General features: G+C 41.2%; 1 protein-coding gene across 1 annotated transcript; it reads left to right on the top strand.

The window, feature by feature from the left end:
• The first annotated feature begins 606 nt into the window (after positions 1 to 606).
• Positions 607 to 18,771, top strand: HSD17B3 (hydroxysteroid 17-beta dehydrogenase 3). The gene is given in 14 exon segments (XM_027879175.1): positions 607 to 645; positions 1,169 to 1,249; positions 7,378 to 7,414; positions 7,417 to 7,446; positions 11,930 to 12,037; positions 12,597 to 12,625; positions 12,628 to 12,687; positions 14,212 to 14,246; positions 15,239 to 15,320; positions 17,128 to 17,157; positions 17,160 to 17,213; positions 17,474 to 17,589; positions 17,591 to 17,705; positions 18,601 to 18,771. Coding segments are annotated over 14 exon segments (987 nt in total).
• Positions 18,772 to 22,560: the final 3,789 nt, after the last annotated feature.

Raw genomic sequence — 22,560 nt, 5'->3', positions numbered from 1 at the left:
GGCACAATATTGTGCTAGAATTTAGACAATTACAGAAAGGGCTGTTTCATTCAGAACCTCAGAAACTGTGTCTTTCAGCTAGTAAGACAGGAATTTAAAACTGATTTTTGTCAGATACAGCTGTTGATAGTCCTTGCCTTTTCTACAGGTTTCATATTAATGAAGTTAGGGTTTTAAAAATTACATTTTTAAAATACACCATTACAGGAGTCGAGGTGTATTTACAAGGGAATATGCGAAGAGAAATGGTAACTGGACTAAAAAAGGAATATTGTCCTGTACGTTGATCTGTTCATACTCTAAATTCTAAGGGGATTTCTTAGCAGTGGCCTAGCCATAGTGGAGTGAGATTAAGAGGCAAAAGAGTATGGTCACCCAAAAAACTTTCTATCCAGGCCCTTTGTGAAGCTCTTGCAGTGACTCATACGAAAGTCAGAGAGGCAATACCTCAGACAAAAACCTTAGACTGGGCTCAATAAAAAATTCTTACCATTCTTAAGAATTTATTATTTTTTCTCTCAGTATCTTGGCCTAATTCACTCCTACTAGGCCCCTGAAGTTCCACAGACCTGTCTGAGACTCAATATCAACCTCAGGAAAACAGAAATGACGGTAACAGGGAAGAGTGGAAGAGAAAACTGGCAGGTATGAAAGTCTGTGTTTTGAGTTCATCATTAAACTGAAGGGATTCCTTAAATTATTATTATTATTATTATTATTATTATTATTATTATTATTATTATTATTATTATTATTATTATTATTATTATTATTATTATTATTATTTAATTTAGAGGAGATATTCAGCATTATTTTTGCATGTGGAAAACAGTGAACCTACCTCAAATTTAAAGTATTCCTTCAGTAGCGAGTGATTCTTTGGGTAATTTGTGATTGTTTTTTTAATTTGTGATTTTATTTTTTTTTTTAAATTTGACTGGCCTTACTTACGAGGTAAAACAAAAGTGGAAAAATTAAGACAGCTTTAGTGTGAGGAAACTGGGTTGTTGTTAAGATGGTAATGATATTTTTATCTTCTTGTTAGTGGTAGTGTCACCTTTCCTGTGATTTGGACATCATCTTTGCTTGTAAAGCATCTTCATATTGTGGTTTTATGTCTGAAGGTGTCAGTAACACAACATGATGAATTTTTTTGTCCTGGTTTCAGCATGAACTTGCCCTGGAAACGTCTGGGCAGCAGGTTAACTCCTCACTGGAAAAGGTGGTGTTGATCTGTGTTATCCCCAAGGTTTGGAGTATTATTTTTCAGGGTTTAGCTTTAGACCCATCTTTGATCTCTATGAATGTTAAACAATTACAATAAAAATAAGACTGCAGAGTCTTTCATTTTAATAGCATTGCCTATATCCTTAATTTCCTGGTATCTGAAGCAAACAGTTTATGTCTAGCATATGTTCTCTGCTTTTCAAAAAGTAACTTTTCTTTGTTCCCAGTGATGATGCTCCAGTGTGTTTTTTGCCCAAAGTGGTGTCCCATCCTTAATGACCTATCATTAATGAGCTAACTCTGCTCTAGTCTAAACTCTTCAAAGGCTCCAACTTGGCAGTGCTTTTTTAAAGATAATATGCATTCTCATAAAATAACAGAGAAGTTTAATTAGCACCCTCTTCTTCCCACTGATCATTGATGTTTCTCTTAAGCTCGTTAGATGATCAGCACAAAGGAAGAATGAGCAGGTTCTGCAGTTTCTGAGTCCCTTTGGCTACAGATGTCGCTGGATGTGGCTTCTTCTTAAGAAATGACCTGATCAGCACACTTGTGCTTCATCCCTTTCTCCTGATTAGAGACTTGATGTGACTGGATTAACTATATTTTTAATTACCACATCTCACAGTGGATTAAAAAGAAATCCATACCTGTGCAGAAGACCTTCCTGAATACCAGATGCCTCTGAAGCAGTGCATGAGCCTCATTTTTATTGAAGTGAGGCAAGGACCTCTCTTCTGTGCATGACAGGAGGAGCAGCATGTGGAACCTTCTTAGTAAAATCTTTGTCTCCATTGAAGTTTGGGAGACTTCTTTCCTTTATTGGGCCTTTATGCCCTCTTTTTATCAAAAAAGTCTTCTGGGCCCGTTAAAATTTCACAAGTCTTGGATAATTTTATGTATCGTGTGGCACGTGAGATTCTGAGAATCATGAAAATTAAAGCTGGCAAATTATTTGGCTCGGCAAAGTGTATATCCCTGTGAGGTAAGACAGAATACTTACCCCTCAGTTTATTTTAACAAAATGGCCATTGCTATCTCTGCACGTTAGTAAAATTATTCTAAAATTCACAGCTACTGGACAAACATGGTGCTAATCCTTCTCCCCTGTATGAGCAGAGTAGTAGTAATGAAATTCTGAAAGGAAACTCATGCTGCATTTCAGAGAAAAGTCATTCAGGCCTCAGTGGTCTTGTCAAACCGGGGAACTAGAATGAATAGTCCCTGAATGTCTGTCCAGAGTAGGAAGTCTCCTAAATTGTCCATTTTTTCCCCCAGTTTCATAGTTAATCTGCTTTTTTCACCTTCAGTAGGCTGGCCCAGCGTTAACACATTTAATTTGATTCTCTAGCTTGCAAACACATTTTCAAAGTTATGTGTGAAGTAGCCAATAAGGGAGAAGCCTGTGTAAGCCACTATAAACTACAAACTATGAAAATTATAAGGAATGGTTTAATTTAGGATCAGTAGCTCCAGGAGGCTGCAGGAGGAAGGGGATATCTGTGCTGTCCCTGCAGCTGTGCAGAGTCGCTGCAGCAGCACCTTCCTGTGCTCCTGTGCTGTTCAGCACTGAGGGCAGGGTGGCCTTGCCCTGTCTGGTTCCAGCCTGACTGGCAGATTTTTTTTATTTGGTGTCTTCATTCTAAACCATCTCTCCTTCTAGAAGCTGAACAGCAAAGAAGCGTGAGCTGCAGATGAGTTGCAGAACAAATGAGTTGCTGTCTGCGGAGCTGAGGTGGCTGGGTAACAGTCAGCAACCTGTGATGTGCGGGGGTTCAGATGTGGTGCCTTCTGCTCACGGGTTAGAAAACGTATCTCACAGGAAAGGAAAAGGAGTTGGCTTTTCGTTTATGGGATTTTTGCACTGGTCTTTTCAAAGGTGTGCATTTGTTTAAACACATGCCTCGTGATTTCCACTACTGGGAGTGGCAATGCAGTAACTTCTTTTGGAGGAATATGGAATGTAGGAAGCACAAGACAAGTGACAGATATTAGAGCTTAACGTTTGGCACAGTTGTGACAAAGACCACAAGCTCTCCCATGGGAGAGAAGGGGAAATGCTGCCTCCTGTCTACTCACTGAGTTGCTGTAGTGGTGAGCAAGTGGGACAGATCTGATGGATATGTTCATCCAGGGGGAGCTGGATGGGGTCGATGCAGGGAGAAGAATCATCAGAAGTACTTAAACACTGATTTAATATCATGCCTCTGGGTGTAGTCCCCTGTACGTGCAGCTTGCTGAAATGATTTTGTGCGTGAGCACCTGGTGATATTTTATCCCTGTGAAGCGTGCAAGAACCTGTGAATGTCTGGATCAGAGCCTCTGTCACTGTTCTGCTTCCTTTGTGCTATATGGGTTGTGCAAGAGTAAATCCCATTTGAAAGGCCAGCTATACCATGTGAACGGCTGCTTTATACCATGAGAAAGGGTAAAACAACCACTATTTTTTTTTAAAAAAAAACTTCTCTGGAGCTGGCTAGATTTTGTGGACCATTTGTTCATTATTTTTGGCATTTGTGGGATGACTGAGAGCCCATCTTTATCCATGCTGAGAGGTACTGTCCTCCCCAGGTGGTGCCTTTGATGGAAGCTGTGCTCAGCTACTGCTCTGTGGGGCAGATCCCAAGCTCACACCACATGAGCTCATACTTGGCACATCTTGCTGGCTGAGGTCGGAGCACACACTTGTGAGCGGCTTGTGGATAAATAAACCTGACCCTGCTGTTTTAGTGTCTGTGTGCCTCCAGAGTTCCTGGCTCAGCGCTGCTGTCTTGCTGCTCTGATGTCAGGGTACAAAATTCTCTGATGTCCTTCTGGTTGTGGGTTCCTCTGGTGTTGTGTGCTGATGTGGAGGTGAGTCTTGTTTGATGGGCAGAGCCTTCTGTTCTTCTAGAGCTTGGGCTCTGGCATCAGGTGATGAATTTCTGGCATCCTGAGCTCAGACAGCCTGAATATCCAGGCTTCCCTGAAGACTCTGTCTGTGTTCAAGTAGACCAGGGTCATTTTAAAGGACTGGTTGTCTTCAGGATAACGACCCCGACCTGTTAACTGACTAATGTGGTGTCAGAGTACTGGGATTTGGGGTCTATTTTGCTATCCTTGTTTGAAAAGCCAGGTTTCCGTTACCCTTGGCCCGTGAGTTTTTGGGTTGGTGGGGTTTAAACTCAGCTGCTAGGATGTCACATTTCTGCTGAAGTGTTAGCAGCATTTCAGGTGCTGATGTAGCCTTGTTTGTTCTGCTTTTCTGATAGAACAGCTACAGATGTGCTTTAGCACCTGCTCTGGCACAGCACCTCAAACACGCTGGGTATATGGGCAAGGCCACACTGTGCTCTGAGATTCATGGTTTGGGCTCTGCACACTTCTCACTGATGTCAGGACATAAACAGCAGGTTGGTGGCTCACATGGTAGCTATTTTGTTATTTTTAATAGTTCGTCACTTCTTAGAAGTCAGGCTGGTGCTTGTATTTAATCCACGTTTTAGCAGAACATTTTTAGAGAGGCATTGCATTAATTTGTTAATATAATAGCTACTCAAATCTTAAACTCATGTTTGTTTGTTTTTTTTTCCCTGAAACTGTGTGTAGTATTACTAGCAGCATAATACAAGTAATAAATATAATCTGAGCTTTCCTGGTCCAGTTGTAAAAGTATTCTGTTTTCTCCACTTCATCTTGGATTTATTCCTGAAAATCCTGCTGTTCTAATTGCATTGTACAGATGAACAGCTAGGAGAAAGACTGCAAAATCCTTGTGTCCTGTCATCACAGTCCTGGTGTGCTGGACCAAAAAAGGGCTGAAAGATTTGGATCATAGCTTTGAATGAGTGGGTCCTTCAATCAGAGACCCTACAGGTCTGAACTCCAGGTAGGGAAAGACAAAGGGTGAAACACTGAGGCCTTATCAGCACAGCCCTGGAGAAGAGAGAAGGTGGAAAATTATGGTAGGCAGCTAGAGATTCCATAAGGGGAATTTGAACTATTACCTCTACTGATCCATGTGGAATATAAAGAGTTTGTCAGGGTAAATGTAGCAGTTGCATCCATGATTTGAACATAAAACCTTTATCTTGCCTTTCACAAAAGCTTTATTGTTTAAAAAATTCAACTCAGACTGAGCTGCAAAAACGTGCTAGAAAGTGCAGAATGGCTTAATACTCATTTAATTTGGGTTTAAACTTTTTAACCATGCATTTGTGAGATTCCAGAGTGCTGTTCCTGCTTGGAAGTGTCTTCATTATTATCCCCGTTTCTAAATGCTGGCCTGTCATAATTCGTTAGGGCTGGACTCAGTAGCAACGATCTTACATTTTGGCAGGCTGGGTCTCGGGAGCATTTCAGTCCTTTGCCACTGGGAGTCAGGGTTTCCAAACAGAAGCAGCTTCACCCTACAGAGTGCTGGGAGCCGGTGCTGTGTGTGGGTATACATAATATAATTGTGTGTATGACGTGGCTGATATTTGGTCTTGGGTCTGAAGGTGCAAAAATGGAAACAGTCCCTGCCCAAACACCCACAAAATGATAGAAAGGAGCAAGTGAACACAGAAACAGAGGCCACGGCTCAGACTGTTAATGGCTTGAGTAAAACTCTTTGGAGGCAAAGGGAGATCTGCCGATGTGTAGACAATTAGAACTCTCCTCCTGAGAACTTCAAGTGGGGTGCTTAAAGCAGACTTCTGGAATTCCCAAAACATCCAAGTCTGTGCGGGTGTCTTTGGAGCACTGATCAGTTCTGTCAGAGGGTTTCCAAAAGCACAGGATGGTGAGCATGGCTGAAAATGCAAATGGTTGTGGCCGAGGCATTTAACGGGCAGCTGTTCCCTGGTGCTGTTGATGGAGCACGTTTTTGAACAAAGGTCCTTATTTCCTTCACATTCTCTGCATTGTTTTAGGAGAGCCCAACAGGACAAGGTGTTCCCTCACACAGGTTTAAGGAGGGAGTGTTGCAGGGAGTCAGCTGTGGAAATGAATGGATCTCCAGCATGTCCCTCACCAGTGAGTTTCTTCTTCCAAGCAAATCCGGTACTTTCAGATGACATTAATTTTATGTTTTGTGATGACCAGTTTATCTCTCTTCTTGCTCTCATGGGCGTTTTTCTGCTGTTAGTTTTGTCTTTATCCAGACAACTCAGCTCAGCCTCTACTTGTTAATAACTCAGCTTCAAAATGTGAGTTATTTTTTTTCTTTCTCTGACCTTGCCTAAAACTCTCCAGTTGGAAGGAATGGGAGACCTCAGAAAAATGTGGGAGTATCACTCTCTACTTGTTCTGCAGTTGGCCTGCACATGGTAATACCAAAATGACTATAGATGGATTGTTATATTAAATAGTGTTTGCAGCTATAAAATTCCAGCTACTGCCAACATCTTTGTGGATGCACATTTATGTGACTCTATTTTCAGTATCTGTGCATGGACTTCGCCTTTTTTCCTTTATTTGATTTCTCTTTTTTTTCTTTCCTTCTCAGTTTGCATCTAATTAAGAAAATAAGGGGGTAAAAACCCAAACCAAACAAGACAAAACAAAAAAAACCACAAACAAACAAAAAAAACCCAAAACAACAACAACAAAAGAAAATTAAAATGTATCCATCTGCCCTGCATCAGATTTTATTTCTATTAAAAAAAATTAATAAAATGCATATCCTTTCAATCTGTTGGGCCTTCAATTTAATTTGCTTAGTCTACTTCCCCAGGATAAAAAAATGTTACGGTGGAAGGTGAAGTTGTAAAATGACTGGGGAACCATCAACATATCTGGGCTCACAGACCCAAACAAAATCAAAGATATGTTTCTGGGAAATATCACATAGTTTTCAGTCCTTGAAAACTTTCAGTCATTTGAAGTTGGCTCTGGTTATTTATTTTTTATTTTTGTTCATATTATTGGGATTTGATTCTTGTCAGTCTATTTTTCTTGTAAAGGTCCAAGATTGTACAGTGAAGGAAATGTTTTGGAAGTCTGCCATAAGGCTGATTATTGTTTGGCCTGGCTTTAATACCTGTTGTTTACCCACCAGGCAGGTGACAGGTGAATGAAAACAATTTAAAAAAAAAAATCTATTATTGCCTTTTTTGCAAAACTATAAAAAATTGAAAGATTCTTGTCACCTTACCGTTTCCTAACAGCTGTCATATTCCTCTCTTGTAGCTGGCAAGACCTGGATTAAATGCAGTGATGGTAAGAAGAGCTCACTGCAGAGAGCAGCCTCTGAAGCTGGTAGGTATTTGTCTCAGCTTTATCCTCCCATTTCAGCAAGATGACTTTGCAGGGACCTGCAGGTGTCTTCCTTTGGTGCAGCACCTGCCACAGCTCCACCCCCAGCTACTGCTCCAATTCTACAAACAGGGCTTTTGTGTTACTGTGTCACTTGAACCCTTCTAGACATGGACCTCTTAAAAAATATATCCTGTCTTTCAAAGAGCATAATGGGTTTGATTAAAAAAAAAAAAAAAAAAAAAGAATATGTGGTTTTTATTGCATTTATCTGCCCTTAAGACCTGTAAATACTGGCAAAGGATGTGTAATACGAGATCCATCAGAGGGATCTATCAAACTGTTTATGCTTAGGAAAATAAGGTTACCTTTAAACTAGTTCTTGGAGCACAGCATAGGAGGACTAAAACTGAAAATCAAAGTACCTGGTTGGTTTGTTTGCTTGTTTGTTTAGGTTTTCAAATTACATTTGGCTCTTGATGAAACAGTTATGCGGTGTTTCTTTAGAATTCATGTTCCCTTTCTTTCCTTCAAAGGAAATTAGTCATTTACTCTGGGGAATAGCTTGTGGAAATACACCAAGGTTGACAGAATATATTTAGGAGTCAAATGAGTTTTATCCTACATTAACCTTACAGACTGCTATAATGAAGATAATTTTTTACGCTGTCTCTCTTTCTATGCATGGCTTCTATCCACCAGCTTACTTGATTCACTTGTTTAAAGTATGTGCCACCCCAAAACTGCATCTCTGTTGTAAAGGCTTGCCTTTAAGGAGGCTCAGCAGGTAAATCCAACGGAGCATCAACCCAGGATGCTCACCTGAGAGAGACCAGAGCACCTGTCAGGGATGTGCCAGGCTGGAAGTGGGTGCAAAAGCCTCCAACCTTTGAACTTACAGCTGCCAAAATCAAGCACTGGACTCCAAAATTTTCTAATTATTATGCTTCTTTTCTTAAAATTTTGTTTTGTTTGTTTGTTTTTTTGTTTGGTTTGGGTGTTTTGTTTGTTTGTTTTTGTTGTTGTTTTGTTTTGTTTGGTTGTTGTTGTTGTGTTGTTGTTGTTGTTTGGGGAGGGATAGATTTTTTTTGCCTTGGAAAGCAAGAGTCTCTGAGGAGGAAAGCAAAAACCCCCTGACTTAATCTCTGTAAGAAGCTGTAACTGTGACACCAGAGTGGCTATTGTCTGCACTAGTCCCTCTTAAGTGAACAGCCATAAAAAATAATTTCTGTGGAAAGCAGGTGAGCTCTGGTGCCATTGTTGTGTTTCTTTGCAGCTAAATGTTGGAGAGTTATAATACTAGAAACCTGGAGAAAAAAAAGGCTAAAGAGTTTTCGAGTCATCTGTTATTCATTGTGCCAGGTTGGAAATGGGCGCAGTGCAACAAATAAGATGACACAAAGAAAAGGAGAGAGAAAAATACAGCAATGAAAAGCTCAGAGTTATCTGATGTGGAGGCACTAAAAGCAGCAGGGAGCCCTGGTTGTGGGCCTATGCTAACATTTTGGAAATGTTCCACAGATTCCAAAGTCCAGCTCAGGCTTTACTCCTTTTTTTATTTCTTCTGCCTGTATTTCTTAAGGAAGCTGTACAGGCAGAGTTAGGTCCTGGTTTTGTAGAGTTATGCCTGAAGACAAATTTCTATGACCAGGATCTGTACCATTTGGTTGTTAATGCCAAATAAACAAAAAAAAGCTACTTCTGTAAGATATAAAATTCTTCACACAAAAAATGTGGTTGGGTTTTGTGGGGTTTGGTATGGATTTGTTTGGTTGGGGTTTTTTTTGTTTGTTTTGGGGTTGGTTTGTGGGGGATTCTTTCTTTCTTTTTGATAGGGTTTTGGGGTGGTTTTTTTGGTAAAAATAAATCTTAATTTAAGGGAAAATAAGCTATGTGATCCTCAGTTAAAATACAGCTATATCAGTTTAGACCAGCTGAACATGCAGTTAATTAATTTGGATTTGGTGATGCAGGAAATACACAGAAATTACGCCTGCTAACATAGAATAAAGCAGTGAATAAAAAACCAGTCAAGAATACAAAATGTGCCTTGCTCTCACTAAGCCCTGTGAAGGGGCTGGTTCATTTAGCTGTCCTGCCTGCTCTTGGCTGAGTTTGCAATCTGCTGTGCTGTGTCCTCTGCCCCTTGTCTGTCCTGCCCCGAGAGCTGAGCAGGCAACAGTGAGTCACTGGCTGGCATACAACAACTCACTCTGCACATCCTTTCTTCATCCTCAAAGGCTGCCATAAATCTTTGTCACAGAGAGGGAGAGACATAAGAATACTGGATATTGGTTTTTGTCTCTCTCTCTTTTGCAGAATTGCTACAATTTTCTGAAGAGCTATCCCTGGATAATTCATTTGTCAGCATGAGAGTTTTGCTGGTTTTTAGTATATTGGTTTATTCTTAAAGGAGGCAGAGGAGAGCCATCTGGAGTCCTTGTTTGTTGGCTGTACTGGCTGGTTGCAGCAGCACAGCTCTGTTACAAAGCCCTTCTGCAAGGAAAATCCAACTCTGAGCTTTTGTTTGATCCTCATTTTTATGTTGCTCTGGTTTTGGCTGCCCACCTGACTGACTGCCCGTAAGAAAGATGGCCATAACATCACCACACTTTTTAAGACCGTCTCACTTTGTTTATAGAGTTCCTCAATCAGAAGGTCACTGTAGGTGTCTGCTCCAGCTGTTGCTCTGTTCTTTCCCACTCGCTGCATTTACACTCACAATGTCCTTTTATTTATAGTTTCACCACTCGCCCAGCCTGGGACCATGACGGGGTCATTTGCCACTAGAGTTGCTTTTATAGGTTGGAGGTTCAAAGGGTGTTTTTGTCCCTTTCATGCAGAGAACTGCAGCTTGGAAAGGCAGCGAGAGAAAGGGCACTCCTTCCTCCTTTCTTCTGTCACGGAGACAGATGTCCTCTAAAACCGCACACAAGGTGCAACCCACATTTCAGATCTGCAGTCAGAGTGCCTCCTTTTCGGTCCAGCTGCATTACTTGAGTGCTGTGAGGTGGTAGAGACCTGCAGTTTGTGCAGGGGCAAAGAGGAGAAACTGGGAGGGAACAGCTTTATCTCACCCTCCAACAAAGGCTCTGTTTTGCTGCAGATTGGCCCAAAGCTGGACCCAAAGCCAGCTTTCTGCCAGCCTTGCTCTCCTGCAGCAGCTGGTGCAAGGCTTCTTCCTACTGAAAGCACATCGAGGGATGAGGCAAAACTTCAGGGTAGGAGTCTGAAGTGACTCTGATTCCTATTCAAGGCAGTGCTCTGTCCTACTGTACGACAAAATCAGGCTCCAGACAAGCAGAGAGGGTTTCCCCAAAGCGTACTCTCTGCCATCTGTGTGCACCTGAATTCCTGCCACTTGCAGGGAGCCTGCAATCCGATATTCTATTGACATTTCCAAGCCTCGCCTGTCACTTTTTCAGCAAACTTCATCTGGATTTCAGGTTGCCCATAAAACTTGAAAGCGGCTCTAGTAGCAAGAATTTACAATGTGAACATCTAGTTAGAAGAGGCCTTAGTGGGCCCCTTTAAAGGAGAGCCTTGCCTTTAGAACTGAGTAAATAAGAGCTTCTATGAAACTTCCTCATGAAACTTCATTGAAAATATGAACAGCAATAAATCCACTGCTGAGAAAAATGGTAATGTACAGCTGGGCTCCACTCCTGCATAGCAATGACACTGGAAAAATCACACACATTTCCCTTTTCCTTCTGTGTAAATTGACCTTGTAAAATTTAAGCTGTACCCTCCCTGAAATGCCTTTTAGTACTGCAAAGTCCTGGGTAAGGTTCAGTCTGTGGGATGGCAAAAATGTCAAAACAGGCAAAGGATTGTTTGAAAATGATGCAGGAAATACTGTATCACATCTATCCTTGTTCCCCCCTCCTCCTGTGTAAAAAAAAAAAAAAAGTTCCACTTGCTAAAGTGCTCATCTGAACCATGAAAATGCTTCTAAACCATTCTGCAAAACTGTGCTTATGTAGAGGATCTGGCACCCACGTTCATTTGGCTAACCTATGCTGACAGTGTTCATCTGTAAATATTGTGATAACCAGGAGAATAAGTCCTGTGTGGTTTATTTCTGCATTTGTTTTGTTTTGTCTCACTGAAGGACCAAATCTTGTTTAGAATTTAGAAGAAAAACTCCACTGATTTTGGGGATTATTTCATCCTGTGTTTGCCAGGCCTTTTCCTTGAAAAAAAATGGGGTAGAATGAGAGTGTTATGCTTGTGCTGTATTATTTCTTAATGGAAGAAAGTTGCAACAATAGCTTGTACAGTGGACATTATTGAATGAGACACCTACTTGTTTCTCAACATTGATTGTAATCATTACTTAATTACAGCTCTCCCCCTTTCTGGGTAGATGCAAAAAGGCTGGTGTTTTTTGAGGTTTTGTTTGGGGTTTTTTTGTTTTATTTTGGGGGTTTGGTTGTATTTTTGGTCGGTTGGTTTTTTTCTGTTTGTTTGTTTTTAATTACAGAGCAGGCCACAGGTCAAAAGGTGAAGGTTATACAAGGTGATTTCACTAAAAATTCAGTGTACAAGAACACTGAAAACAATCTGAAAGGGTTGGATATTGGTGTTCTGAGTGAGTCATTCAGGTCTGTTAACTGAAGAGTATTTTATGGCTGTAGTGTATTAAACAAAACCTTATATAAATGATCTGTCGTAACAAATTAGCCAAAGCTGCCTCATGCATTTGAGCGTTACTTATCATGAACGAGTTTTAAAAGTGAATTAGGATTCTCCAAAGTCCTCTTGCTTCTGTGTACGGTGGGTTCTTTCCTGTGACACCTCTTCTGCCGCTTTACAGGCAGCATCCAGCTTGTGGGGTGGCTTCTTTTTCATTTGGCCTCAAGGAATTAATTGTCTCTGTTGGTTGTTTCACAGCTCTAGGCAGTTCTTATATTCGGTCTGAAATGAGCCTGTGGTTGACATAATCAGCATTAGTCTGTATTTCTGCTTCCTGTAGTCAGCACTGATCAGTGTTGGTGACTTCAGTGAGAACAAGACCTGATGCTGAAGAGCATTTCTCCTCACATGCAGCTCAAAATCTTCTGGGTCTTGAGGAGAAGCCATTTGTTTCACCAGATGAACTGTGGACTTTGTCTAGGCTTGCTTCTTGCCATTATATTTTCTTTGACCAGTTAACAGCGTTGAAATGCTTCATAGTCCTCTCTTTCATGCAGTTTCTTTAATGGACCAGACACTGATGAAGCAGGATTATTCTGTGGACTTGTATTTCCAGTGTAGCAATGAGGAGTTGTAATTCCACTGAACAAGAGACAGATTCTGCCCCTGCTACAATCAGTGTGTATTAACTATTCAGTGGAGGTGGAAAAGAACTGGGCCTAAAGAAGCATATTTTGATTGGCTTCTTCCTTTACAAGAGCATTTGGTATTTCGTGCTTTCCAGCTGATCAGGATCTGTGTTGCTCTGCTGTTTGCAGGCAGCGTGTTAGCATGAGCGTGAGCAGCAGAAGAGCTTTGTAGTTCATCTCAACCTTGGCTTTCACGCCTTTCATGTCTTTCTAAGCGTGACGTGAAAATTAACAACACATGTTTGTCTTTCCTTGGCCGGCAAAATTTATATCCCAAATTTTGTAATGCTGCTTAATGACTTCAGATAGCAAATTATGTAATACCAGTCGAAGCAAAGTTTGGTGAACTTCCTCCCCCTGGGATTTTCACAAACAATTCCCCTTCTTCCAGATGACAAAGAAGAAAGCATTCTCTTAACCAGCACTCCTCATGGTTTGGTCCAAATAATCTTTAAATCTTTTTTTTTTTTTGGTCTTCTTTTCCCCTCCCTACCTGGATTCCTGCTAGGATCCTGTTCACCACTTCTTGCAATGTAATGCCTGAGCTCCAGGTATCCTGGCTCCCACAGATGTCAGTGGGATTGTCAGCAAAAGAAGGACCTTTTCCCACATTTTCCACTTTACTTGGAAAGTCCCCTTCACCCAAGCTGATGTGGCCAGCCTCCTGTGTGAATCCCACACTGCTCCTACTATCCCGTGATAGCACAATGACACCATAAAAATAATAAATTATTAAAATAATAAACTAATTCAGTTAAACTGCACCATTAATTTGCACTGTTTTTCATTACTGGTCTTTAAAAGTTATATCACACTCTTATTCTGAGAAGACTCATAGTATGACTTCCCCATGGGACTTAGGCTTACTGTGAATATTTCTTTTCAAGTACACAAGCAGGAACAGATTTCTTACCTAAAAAAATGGATTTAATTGCACTGTAAAAATCAGATACCTGATTAGGTCTGTTGTTAAAAAAATACTATAAGATTGGATGATTAAATAATTAGTATTTAAAAAGAACCTAAAGCTCTTTTCGGTAGCAGAAAAAATACTCTCTTTTCATGATTTTCTGCTGTTTCTGATCCAGGTAGAGCCTGAAGTAAAAATGTAAAAAAGGACATGGAACTGACTTTTTCCTTACAGTTACTGGAGAGTGATGAAATTCAGAAACTCTTGAAAAGCTTTGAATAAACAGAAGAATTCCACTGGTTAGAAGACTAACCTTCGGAATTTTTTGGCAATTCAGATGATTTGCAGGCCGTTAGCATTTCTAAACTGTCTTCCAAAGTTTTGAATGTGCCATATTTTAGCTTTTTGAGTTGTGCACATATAACTGGGGCTTGGCCAAGTGCATGATCCTGTGAATAAAACAGAATCAATTGAAACCTGCTATCAGAAAGAAGGAGAATGCATATAATTCCTAAAATACTTGTCTTACAGGTGACAAAAATAACTTTGCAACAGGTGGAACCAAGGTAAAAATTATTTTTTGTACAACTTTGAATAGCTTTTAGCTGCTGCCTTCTGTGTGTTCAGGGGTGTTATTCTTTTCCATTATCAACTTCTGCACTTTACAGTCTGTCAGTCAGTAAGATTTCTTCTACTGCTGTTAGTGTTGTAGGAGTGAATGACAGGAACTCCCACAAATTGTCAGTAAATTGTAGAACAAGACAGAAAAATGTAAAATATAGGTCTGTGTCCAGGTAAAAGCAACTAAGTGTGTTGGAGAAATAAAATGGTATGTGGTGGGTCTAATTAGGCAAGAAATGTCATTTGAATATATTGCCATATTCTTTTAAGAGTGACAGCTGTCCCACCAACCAGAGAGATCAATTCAGATATGCAGTTAAGGATCCCTTTTCTCCTTTTAATGCAATGTTTTATACATGGGGTCCTTAAAACAGAAGTTAGGGTCTTCAGATGGATTTTCTAGAAAACGTGGTTAACTGCTGCATTTCAGAGGCCAGCGCATGCTTTGGATTTTGGCAACAAAATTACCTCTCGCTGTTTAATTGTTTTGTTTTGTTTTGTTTTCCTGATCGTTGCTAAATGAGTTGGGTTTAAGTGATTTGTGCGGGGAGTTGTGAACGGGGAAGGTAAAACAACAAATGCACGGAGCAGGAAAAGGAATGTGCTGGCTGATGAACAAAGGGCATCAGCCAGTTACTGAGGAGCATAAAATCTTTCCTCTGATGGCAGTTCTTCTCCTGTGTTAGATGTGCAATAGCATGTACAACATCCCCACGGTTCTGATTGCAATAGGCTTTTAGATTTCTCTTCTGTTGACATTACTCCTATCTGGTTTAGGCCAAACTAAACAGTAAAAAGGAGGTCTTTTGAAAGTGTAATCTGCAGTATAATAGGAGAACTATGTCTTCTGCAGGGAAAAAAAAAATGTTCTCCACTTATGCACTTTTTTACTGTAATAGTGTCAAATGTAAACTGAATGAAACTGTTTAAATTCCAGGCAGAAAGGTCTAATTCTGAATCTGTCCTCTGGTCTGGGTACTTTCTCTTGTCCATTCCATACGATATACTCTGCTTCTAAGGTAAGTCTTTCCCATTGTTTTACGAAGAAATCCCCATCAAGTGTTTACCATAACCTTGTATCAGGGTGACAAGGTCAGGTTTTCAGGGCACAAAATAGTGTTGCTCCACTGAAATAGTAAAGTTGTGTACATTGGAAGTGGCTGAGAACTAAGAATCAGTGAAGCTACGTAAGTGAAATCCATCTGAGAGCACGCCAGATAACTGGGGTAGTTTTGCCTTTGATTAAATAGTATTACACCAGCGCTCGCCATCTGTCCTCATTCTGGAAAGTGATGGTGTTTACTGGCTCACTTAGCTGGTTTACTTAAAACTGTAAATGCACAAAAGTGCTGAGTTTTGCTTATGGAACCAAGAAAACAATTTCTGGTAGGTGGGTGAGTTGCCTGACTTCATAGATTTTGGTTTAAATTTTTGCTCTGAATTTAAATTCCAGAACTTATAAAAATGAGGAATGAATGATTCTGAGTGAAACCCCAGAAGCAACTTGCTCAGCTCAGGTTTGCTTCGAATGACAAATTCTAACAGTAGTTGCTCGAACATACCTGAAGTTTAGATGGAAAAAAAAAAAAAAAAAAAAAAAAAAAAAAAAAAAAAAAAAAAAAAAAAAAAAAAAAAAAAAAAAAAAAAAAAAAAAAAAAAAAAAAAAAAAAAAAAAAAAAAAAAAAAAAAAAAAAAAAAAAAAAAAAAAACCACCAAACATGTTATTCTTGGTAAGAAAGTCTAGTCTTCTGTTTCCTTTTTCTCTTTGTAAAATAAGTTTCTCAAGAGTCAAAAACTGAACTGTATTCAAACCAGACAGTTTCAATTTCTTAAAAAAAGTTTACTTAACATTATTTCAAAAGTGATATGGTACATTGCTTGCTTCATGTTGTCATTTTTCATTCTTTGTTACCTTTTACCTTTGGGGTTTTCTTTTGGGTTTGTTTGGTTACTCAGTTTGGGTTTTTTAAATGCCTTTTTTTTTTTGTTTTTCTTACCCCCTGAAAGGAGACTATTTTACTTATCAGCATACTAATGTATTATGCAATACCATGACAGGGTTGGTGTTAAAATGTCAAGACTGTCAAATGATGATTTTGAAACACGGTCATTTTTTCTCCTTAGTAGGACTTTTGGCTTTTTAATTGCAGAGAAGTGATCCAATATTGTCAAGTTTCTGACTGTTTCTCAGAGATCCAACTCCTAAAACCAGTCTTAAAAGAAACCCAACATCAATGCAAAGTTAGTAAATGTGGACTCTTCATGGTGTGGAGAAAATTTGAACGATAAGCCTAAAAAACTGAAGCTAAAATCCCCTCTAATTCAGAAATACTTGACTTTGAAAATCTTATTTGCAGCCTATGCTACCAGGTGAACACTGAAGGCATGAGTTTTATTTTGCTCCCCTTTTTATTGCAAGAGAAACAGCAGTGCAAGTGTCTCACTGGCGTGGTGTCATCCAGAGAAGAGAGCCACGTGAAACAACAGCTGGAGAACGTGGGACTTGGGCGTGTATATCTCTACCTTCTCACAAATGTGCTTTCAGTGCAGTCTGCAGTAATATTTGCTGTGTGCCTGTCTCAGGCCAATGCCAGGTTCCATCTTTTCCAGTGCAGGAAAAGAATCAGCCTTGGCTGTTGCTCCTGTGCACCAGCAGAAAGCATGTCCTGAAACCTTGGTTTCTGTGTTTTCCACCACTGCACTGTGCCTTAGGCTGTATGATGCTTGGCCATTTTTGCTAAGGACACGTTCACACTTATTTGTGAGCCTATGTGACAGGATTTAGTTTCCTATTCAGACGGTTTGGTTTGATTTGTTATATTCGAGGCTTTTATAAGCACTTTCTCCAAAGCACTATACAAGCAGAGTATAAGGGAAAGGGAGTTATCATATAGGAGATGCAGTATCTTGCCGTATTAGGCTCCATTTTAGCAAGTTCTTCAAGGATATTTGTGGTGCTAAAAGCTATATCATGCAGCTGTTCTGAGTGTGCTGCTGGGTGACCCTGTCAAAGCTCTCTCTCCTCCCTCTATGCAGCTTTTTTCCTTATTCCACCACAGTACCACCCCTTGGGGCTGTTACAATTTACCAGATGCTGTGGGATTGCACAGAGTGAACGGCCTTATGTGAGTGTGAGACGGCATTACACTGTTACCAAGATTTCTTCTTTTAGGTAATGACTCCTTTTGGTGTCTCTACCGCAATGGAAATGTACCAAAACCCAGACCTTATTACAGAGACAGCAGAGGAGTTTGTTGGTGAATTCCTGGAGTATGCCACCTTTGGAGATTTTTGGATGTTTAGCCCATGAAATTCTGGTAATTGAATTTGATTTGATGAGAAAGAGAGAACGTGTTACTAAGGCTGATGTGGCACCGGTAAAATTTGAAGAGAGGAATACCCAAGTAAAGCACAGCTCTAAGAGCACAGTATGGTTTTCTCTGCTTATGTGTCTTGAGCTGAGTTCAGTTTGATACCTGGTTAGTCTTTATCCTTTCTCTAGCTGCCTGTCTTCATATTAGTGGGGAAAAGGAAGGACATCATTTCCTTCTGATACCGCACTGACACAGTACCATCAATAGTTGTACATGGCAGCTGTCAATGATGAGCATTAAATAAAAGTACAGGGAAGGGAACAGATTTGATGAAAACTGAGAGGAATTAACATTTTGCTCTAAGAGAAATGTACGTACTGAAAGATTAAAGTAAAACTTTCTGCATTTGCTGCTTTCTGTGTGTGAATCAAATGAGTTTGAGCAACAGCTCCATCTAAGTCACCTATCAAGTGGTGTGATTTGATCCAGTGAACCCATTATGGAAATGAATTCCTGTCCCTTTTCAAAGAGCATAAAATTTGCTAGATCTCTTCCAGTGACTTCTGAGGGCCATAGATAGGCTCTAAGAAATTTATACTGCTATTTTAACAAAAGCTTGGAGGCCACAAATATTTATGCTTATTTATGTTCATTAATACAACAGTAATTTGCTTTATTTCCAGCTTTTTCACAGTGTAGTTTCATGCTTTCAGTGAGTGTTTTGTTTCTTTGGAAAAGTCAGGGAAATTTGCAAGAAATAAAAAAGAAGGCTGTCAGAATGTAAAGTGCACACCGGACCTTTGGAGATCTGCAGTGGAAAAAAAAAAAAAAAAAGGTATTTCTATCCAAAGCCTGTGAACGGCTCTGCAATATCTGATATGAGATGGAGGAGGCAGGAGCATAGGAAATGATACACAGTAATTCTGCGCTCCTGCATGAATCCAGAGGGCAAACCTTTGAAACCATCCCGGGTGCTGTTAAACAGCATTTCAAGGGCAGTGCAATCACCAGGCACAGTCAGTGTGAGTTTGTGAAGGGAAAGTCCTCCCTCGGTAATTTTATATCCTTCTACAACGAGATCACTTGCCTTGTGGATGAAGGGAAGGTGCTGGGGACTCTGCTGAGGGACAAGAACCTTGCAGAGGGACCTGGATAGGTTGGAGCACGGGGCAATTATCAGTGGCACGAAATGTAATGAGGACAGAGCTGGGTCCTGCCCCTGGGATGGAGCTGCTGCTGGACAGAGGCACAGGCTGGGAGAGCAGAGGGTGGGAGCAGCCCCAGAGGGGTGTGGGGTGCTGTGGCAGCAGCTCAGGGTGGGTCAGGGGGTGCCCGGGCAGCCAGGAGGGCAAACCCCATCCTGGGGGATCAGACACGGCCCCACCAGCACCAAGAGAGGGATCATCCCCTGTGCCCAGCACTGCTGTGGCCTCACCCCGAGCCCTCGGGCAGGGCTGGCCCCACACTCTGAGCAGGATGAGAAGCCCTGGGATGGTTCCCAGGAGGGAACAGCCCCTGGGAAGGGCTGGGAGGCAATTCCTGTGAGGAGCAGCTGAGCACCCTGGGCTGGTCTGCTCTGGAGAGAAGGGGCTGAGGGGTGACCCCAGTGCTCTGCACATCCCCCAGGGCATGTGGAGAGGGAGATGCTGATCTTGTCTCTCTGGTCTGGACATTAGGCAGCATTTCAGATGGTCAGGCACTGGCACAGACCTCCTGGAGGTGGTTGATGCCCTGTGCCCCTCAGTGCTTTAAAAAGAAGCATCTGGACAATGCCCTTCCTAATAGGCTTTAACTTCTGGTCAGCCCTGAAGTGGTCAGGCAGCTAAACTAGATGATCATTGTAATCCTTTCCAACTTTCTATTCTAAAATAGAGTACATTAGGCTATTCTATGCTACTTAATCAGACGCATTTCTTTTTGTTAAAAATCAGTGATTTTAGTGTATCTTCTCATTTTGCATGCTTATTTAACTTCTGCATTTCAAAAAGTGTTTGTAAAGCTGCAATAAGAAAGCAAAGACCTTGTTAATAAATACTTGGGATTTTTTTTTTTTTCCAAGTGTGAGGAGGACTCTCTGTAACCTTTACGACACAGAAGGGAGAGAAATCACAAAATATATCCTACTGGCTCCAGAAATACCTTCCTGCTGCACTGAAGCTAGTAGGCAACATCCTGTAATGCAGCATCATTAGGTCCCAATTTTTGCATATGCCTCCTATATCTCTTGTTGTAAAAATCAAAAGAACAACTAAGGATTGAGCTGAGATCTCTGAAATAACAAGAATTGCAATGCATAAAATGATATGTGTCTTTCTTGCAGCATAATCAGGTTTGACCCAGATCTGAAAACAGTGATAAAAAAATCACTTTATTCACATGGGCTGCCATGAACTGTTTCTGCCACTGAACTCAGTGAAACCTCTGATATGCTTCTGTTTTTTTCATGTCAGAACTACAAATAAAATTATTACTGATTATTATCACCCAACATAGAAAACATCTGGAAGTGAAAATGAGACATCCGTGCTGGACATTTCAGTTATTCTGGTTTCAAAAGCAAGGAATAGAAATGACTTGTTCATCACTCCATAAAGACTATGTTTTCAGGTGTGTATACTGTATTCTTCTACGTGTGATATTTGTGCAGCTGTGCAGCAAATAAATACGAAATATAATCTATGGTACATATTGCACGTGAACCAAAAGCTGCTGAAGTCCCTGGGGGAAATACACCTTGAACTGGGGGGGGGCTGAGTGTGTAATGCAGAGTTTGTGCTTGTCATCAGTAGAAGTGCCTGTTTCTCCACGTGTGGATATGCTCAGTCAAGACACCCTCAGGTAGAACACGAAATGCAGCATGTCTCTTCAACTTTTTTATCCACCCCATTCTATTTGCACCGTATTAGGCTGGGATCTTGCTGACTTGCAGTCCTCAGGGTGCTCTCTCTGATGATAATTTAACCTAAGTCTGCCAAAAAAAACGTTTCTTCTCCTTTGGCTCTTCAGAGAAGTTGGTGAGTAGATCAGCTATCAGTGTGTGAGCTCGGAAGAGAAGTGATCACGGCTTCATTTTGTAGGCTGTGCGTTTTCTCTGGGTGCTAAATAAACAACTGCTCTTGCTGATAAACTTGGACCTGGTTGGTGGGAAAATGGAAACAGAGGGGGAAGATGTCAGAGTTTTTCCCAGTACTGTCTGTCTGGGGAGAAGGTGGAGGAGCAGGCCAACAGGTCACTCCTTCTGCTTCCCCCACAGCGCTCATAGCAAGGGATTTCCCCTCTTGTGATAAAACATTGCTAATTACAATAAAAATGCCTGCATTCTCTTTGGGGAAGGATTCAGCATTACTCCTGTTTACTGGAAGGGGGAAGAAGGGGTGCAGAGAGATGAAACCCCTGCCCCAAGCCACCAAGAGGAAGGAGGATGACCTCAAGACAAGCACGGTTCATGTCTCCTCAGCCCCAGCCTGCAAGGAATGGTTTGTTTTGGAAGAAACCTTCAAAGATCACCTACCCCAACACCCCTGCCATGGGCAGAAACACCTTCAACTAGACCAGGGTGCTCAGGTCCCTGTGAAGCCTGGCCTTAAACATTCTCAGGTCTGGGACATCCACCACTTCTCTGGGCAACCCTTTTCAGTGCTTCACCACCCTCCCAGTGAAGAAAATACTCTTTATATATAACCTAAATCTATCCTCTTTCAGTTTAAAACCAACGCCCCTTGTCCTGTCACTACAGACAATGATGAAAAGTCTCCCTCTTTCTTACAAGGCCGCTTTATATATTGGAAGGACACAGTCAGGTCTCCTTTGATCCTTCTTTTCCCCAGTCTGAACAATCCTCTCAGCCTGTTTTCAGATGAGAGGTGCTCCAAGCCCTCTGACTATCACTGTGGGCCTCCTCTGGACCTAATCCAACAGGTCCCTGTCTCACTTGTGCTGGAGACCCCCGAGCTGGATGCAGCACTCCAGGTGCAGCACTCCTCTGTTCTCACCAGAGCAGAAGAGCACAATCAGCTCCCTCAGCCTGCTGGCCACACCTCCCTTGGTTCAGCCCAGGATATGTTTGGCTTTGTCAGTTCATACGTAATGGTTTTTTTATCTTCCAGTATCCCCAAGTTCTCCAGAGGGCATTTCTCAATTAATTTGTGCCTCAGTCTGTATTCATGTGGGATATTGCCCAAGCCCACGTGCAGGACTTTGCACTTGGCCTTGTTGCACTTCTTAAGACTCACATTTGCCCACACTTCAAGCCTGTCAAGGTCCTACTGGGTGTCATCCCTTCCCCAAGTGGGTCAACTGTGACACTCAGCTTGATGTAATCCACAGACTCACTGAGGGGGCATTTGATCCCTTTTTCTGTGTCAGTGACAGAAAGCTGGGAAACTTTGTGAGCTTCAGCTGGAAGAAAAGCTCCATCTGGTCAGGCTTGTCCTCCTTCAGCTGCTTCAGCAACTATCCACACACTGTTGGTATGCACGTGCCTGGTGTGATGCCACAGTGCTGATGGTTTTGGTTGCCTTGAAGTTGGTCTTCAGTAATTTCCCCAATAGTGGAGAAAATCTGATCTTTTTGACCTTCAGACTTCTCTCAGGTACCACAGTGCAAGTGTTCACCAAGGGGTTTGAATGTCCAAGGCCAATATAGTGTTGAGCGTGGGTTGGTTTGTTGGTTTTTTTTTTTTTTTTTCACTTTTGACTATTTTTCTGTTTGTTTTTCCCCCAAATCGCTATTTTTTTGAGGGAAGCTAAACCAATTTTTAGTTATGGGATTTGCAAACAGCAAATCTTTGTCTCACACTGATTTCAGTTATTTTGCTAGGCACGTGCTCAGGCAAAGAAGAAAACCACTCCAGAAAGAAATGTAGTTAGTGAGTCTGCAAGACTCCTAGATTAAGGGAATTGAGCACTGTGCAGTGCAGGATGGCTTTTAACAATATGTTTTACTC

Source organism: Empidonax traillii, unplaced genomic scaffold (assembly GCF_003031625.1).
Source record: "Empidonax traillii isolate 1590-97213 ecotype Southwest subspecies unplaced genomic scaffold, ASM303162v1 scaffold51:size1492887, whole genome shotgun sequence".
NCBI classification, from domain to species: domain Eukaryota; kingdom Metazoa; phylum Chordata; class Aves; order Passeriformes; family Tyrannidae; genus Empidonax; species Empidonax traillii.
Note: the sequence above shows the minus strand (reverse complement) of the source record. Positions and strands in the feature narration are given on the sequence as shown.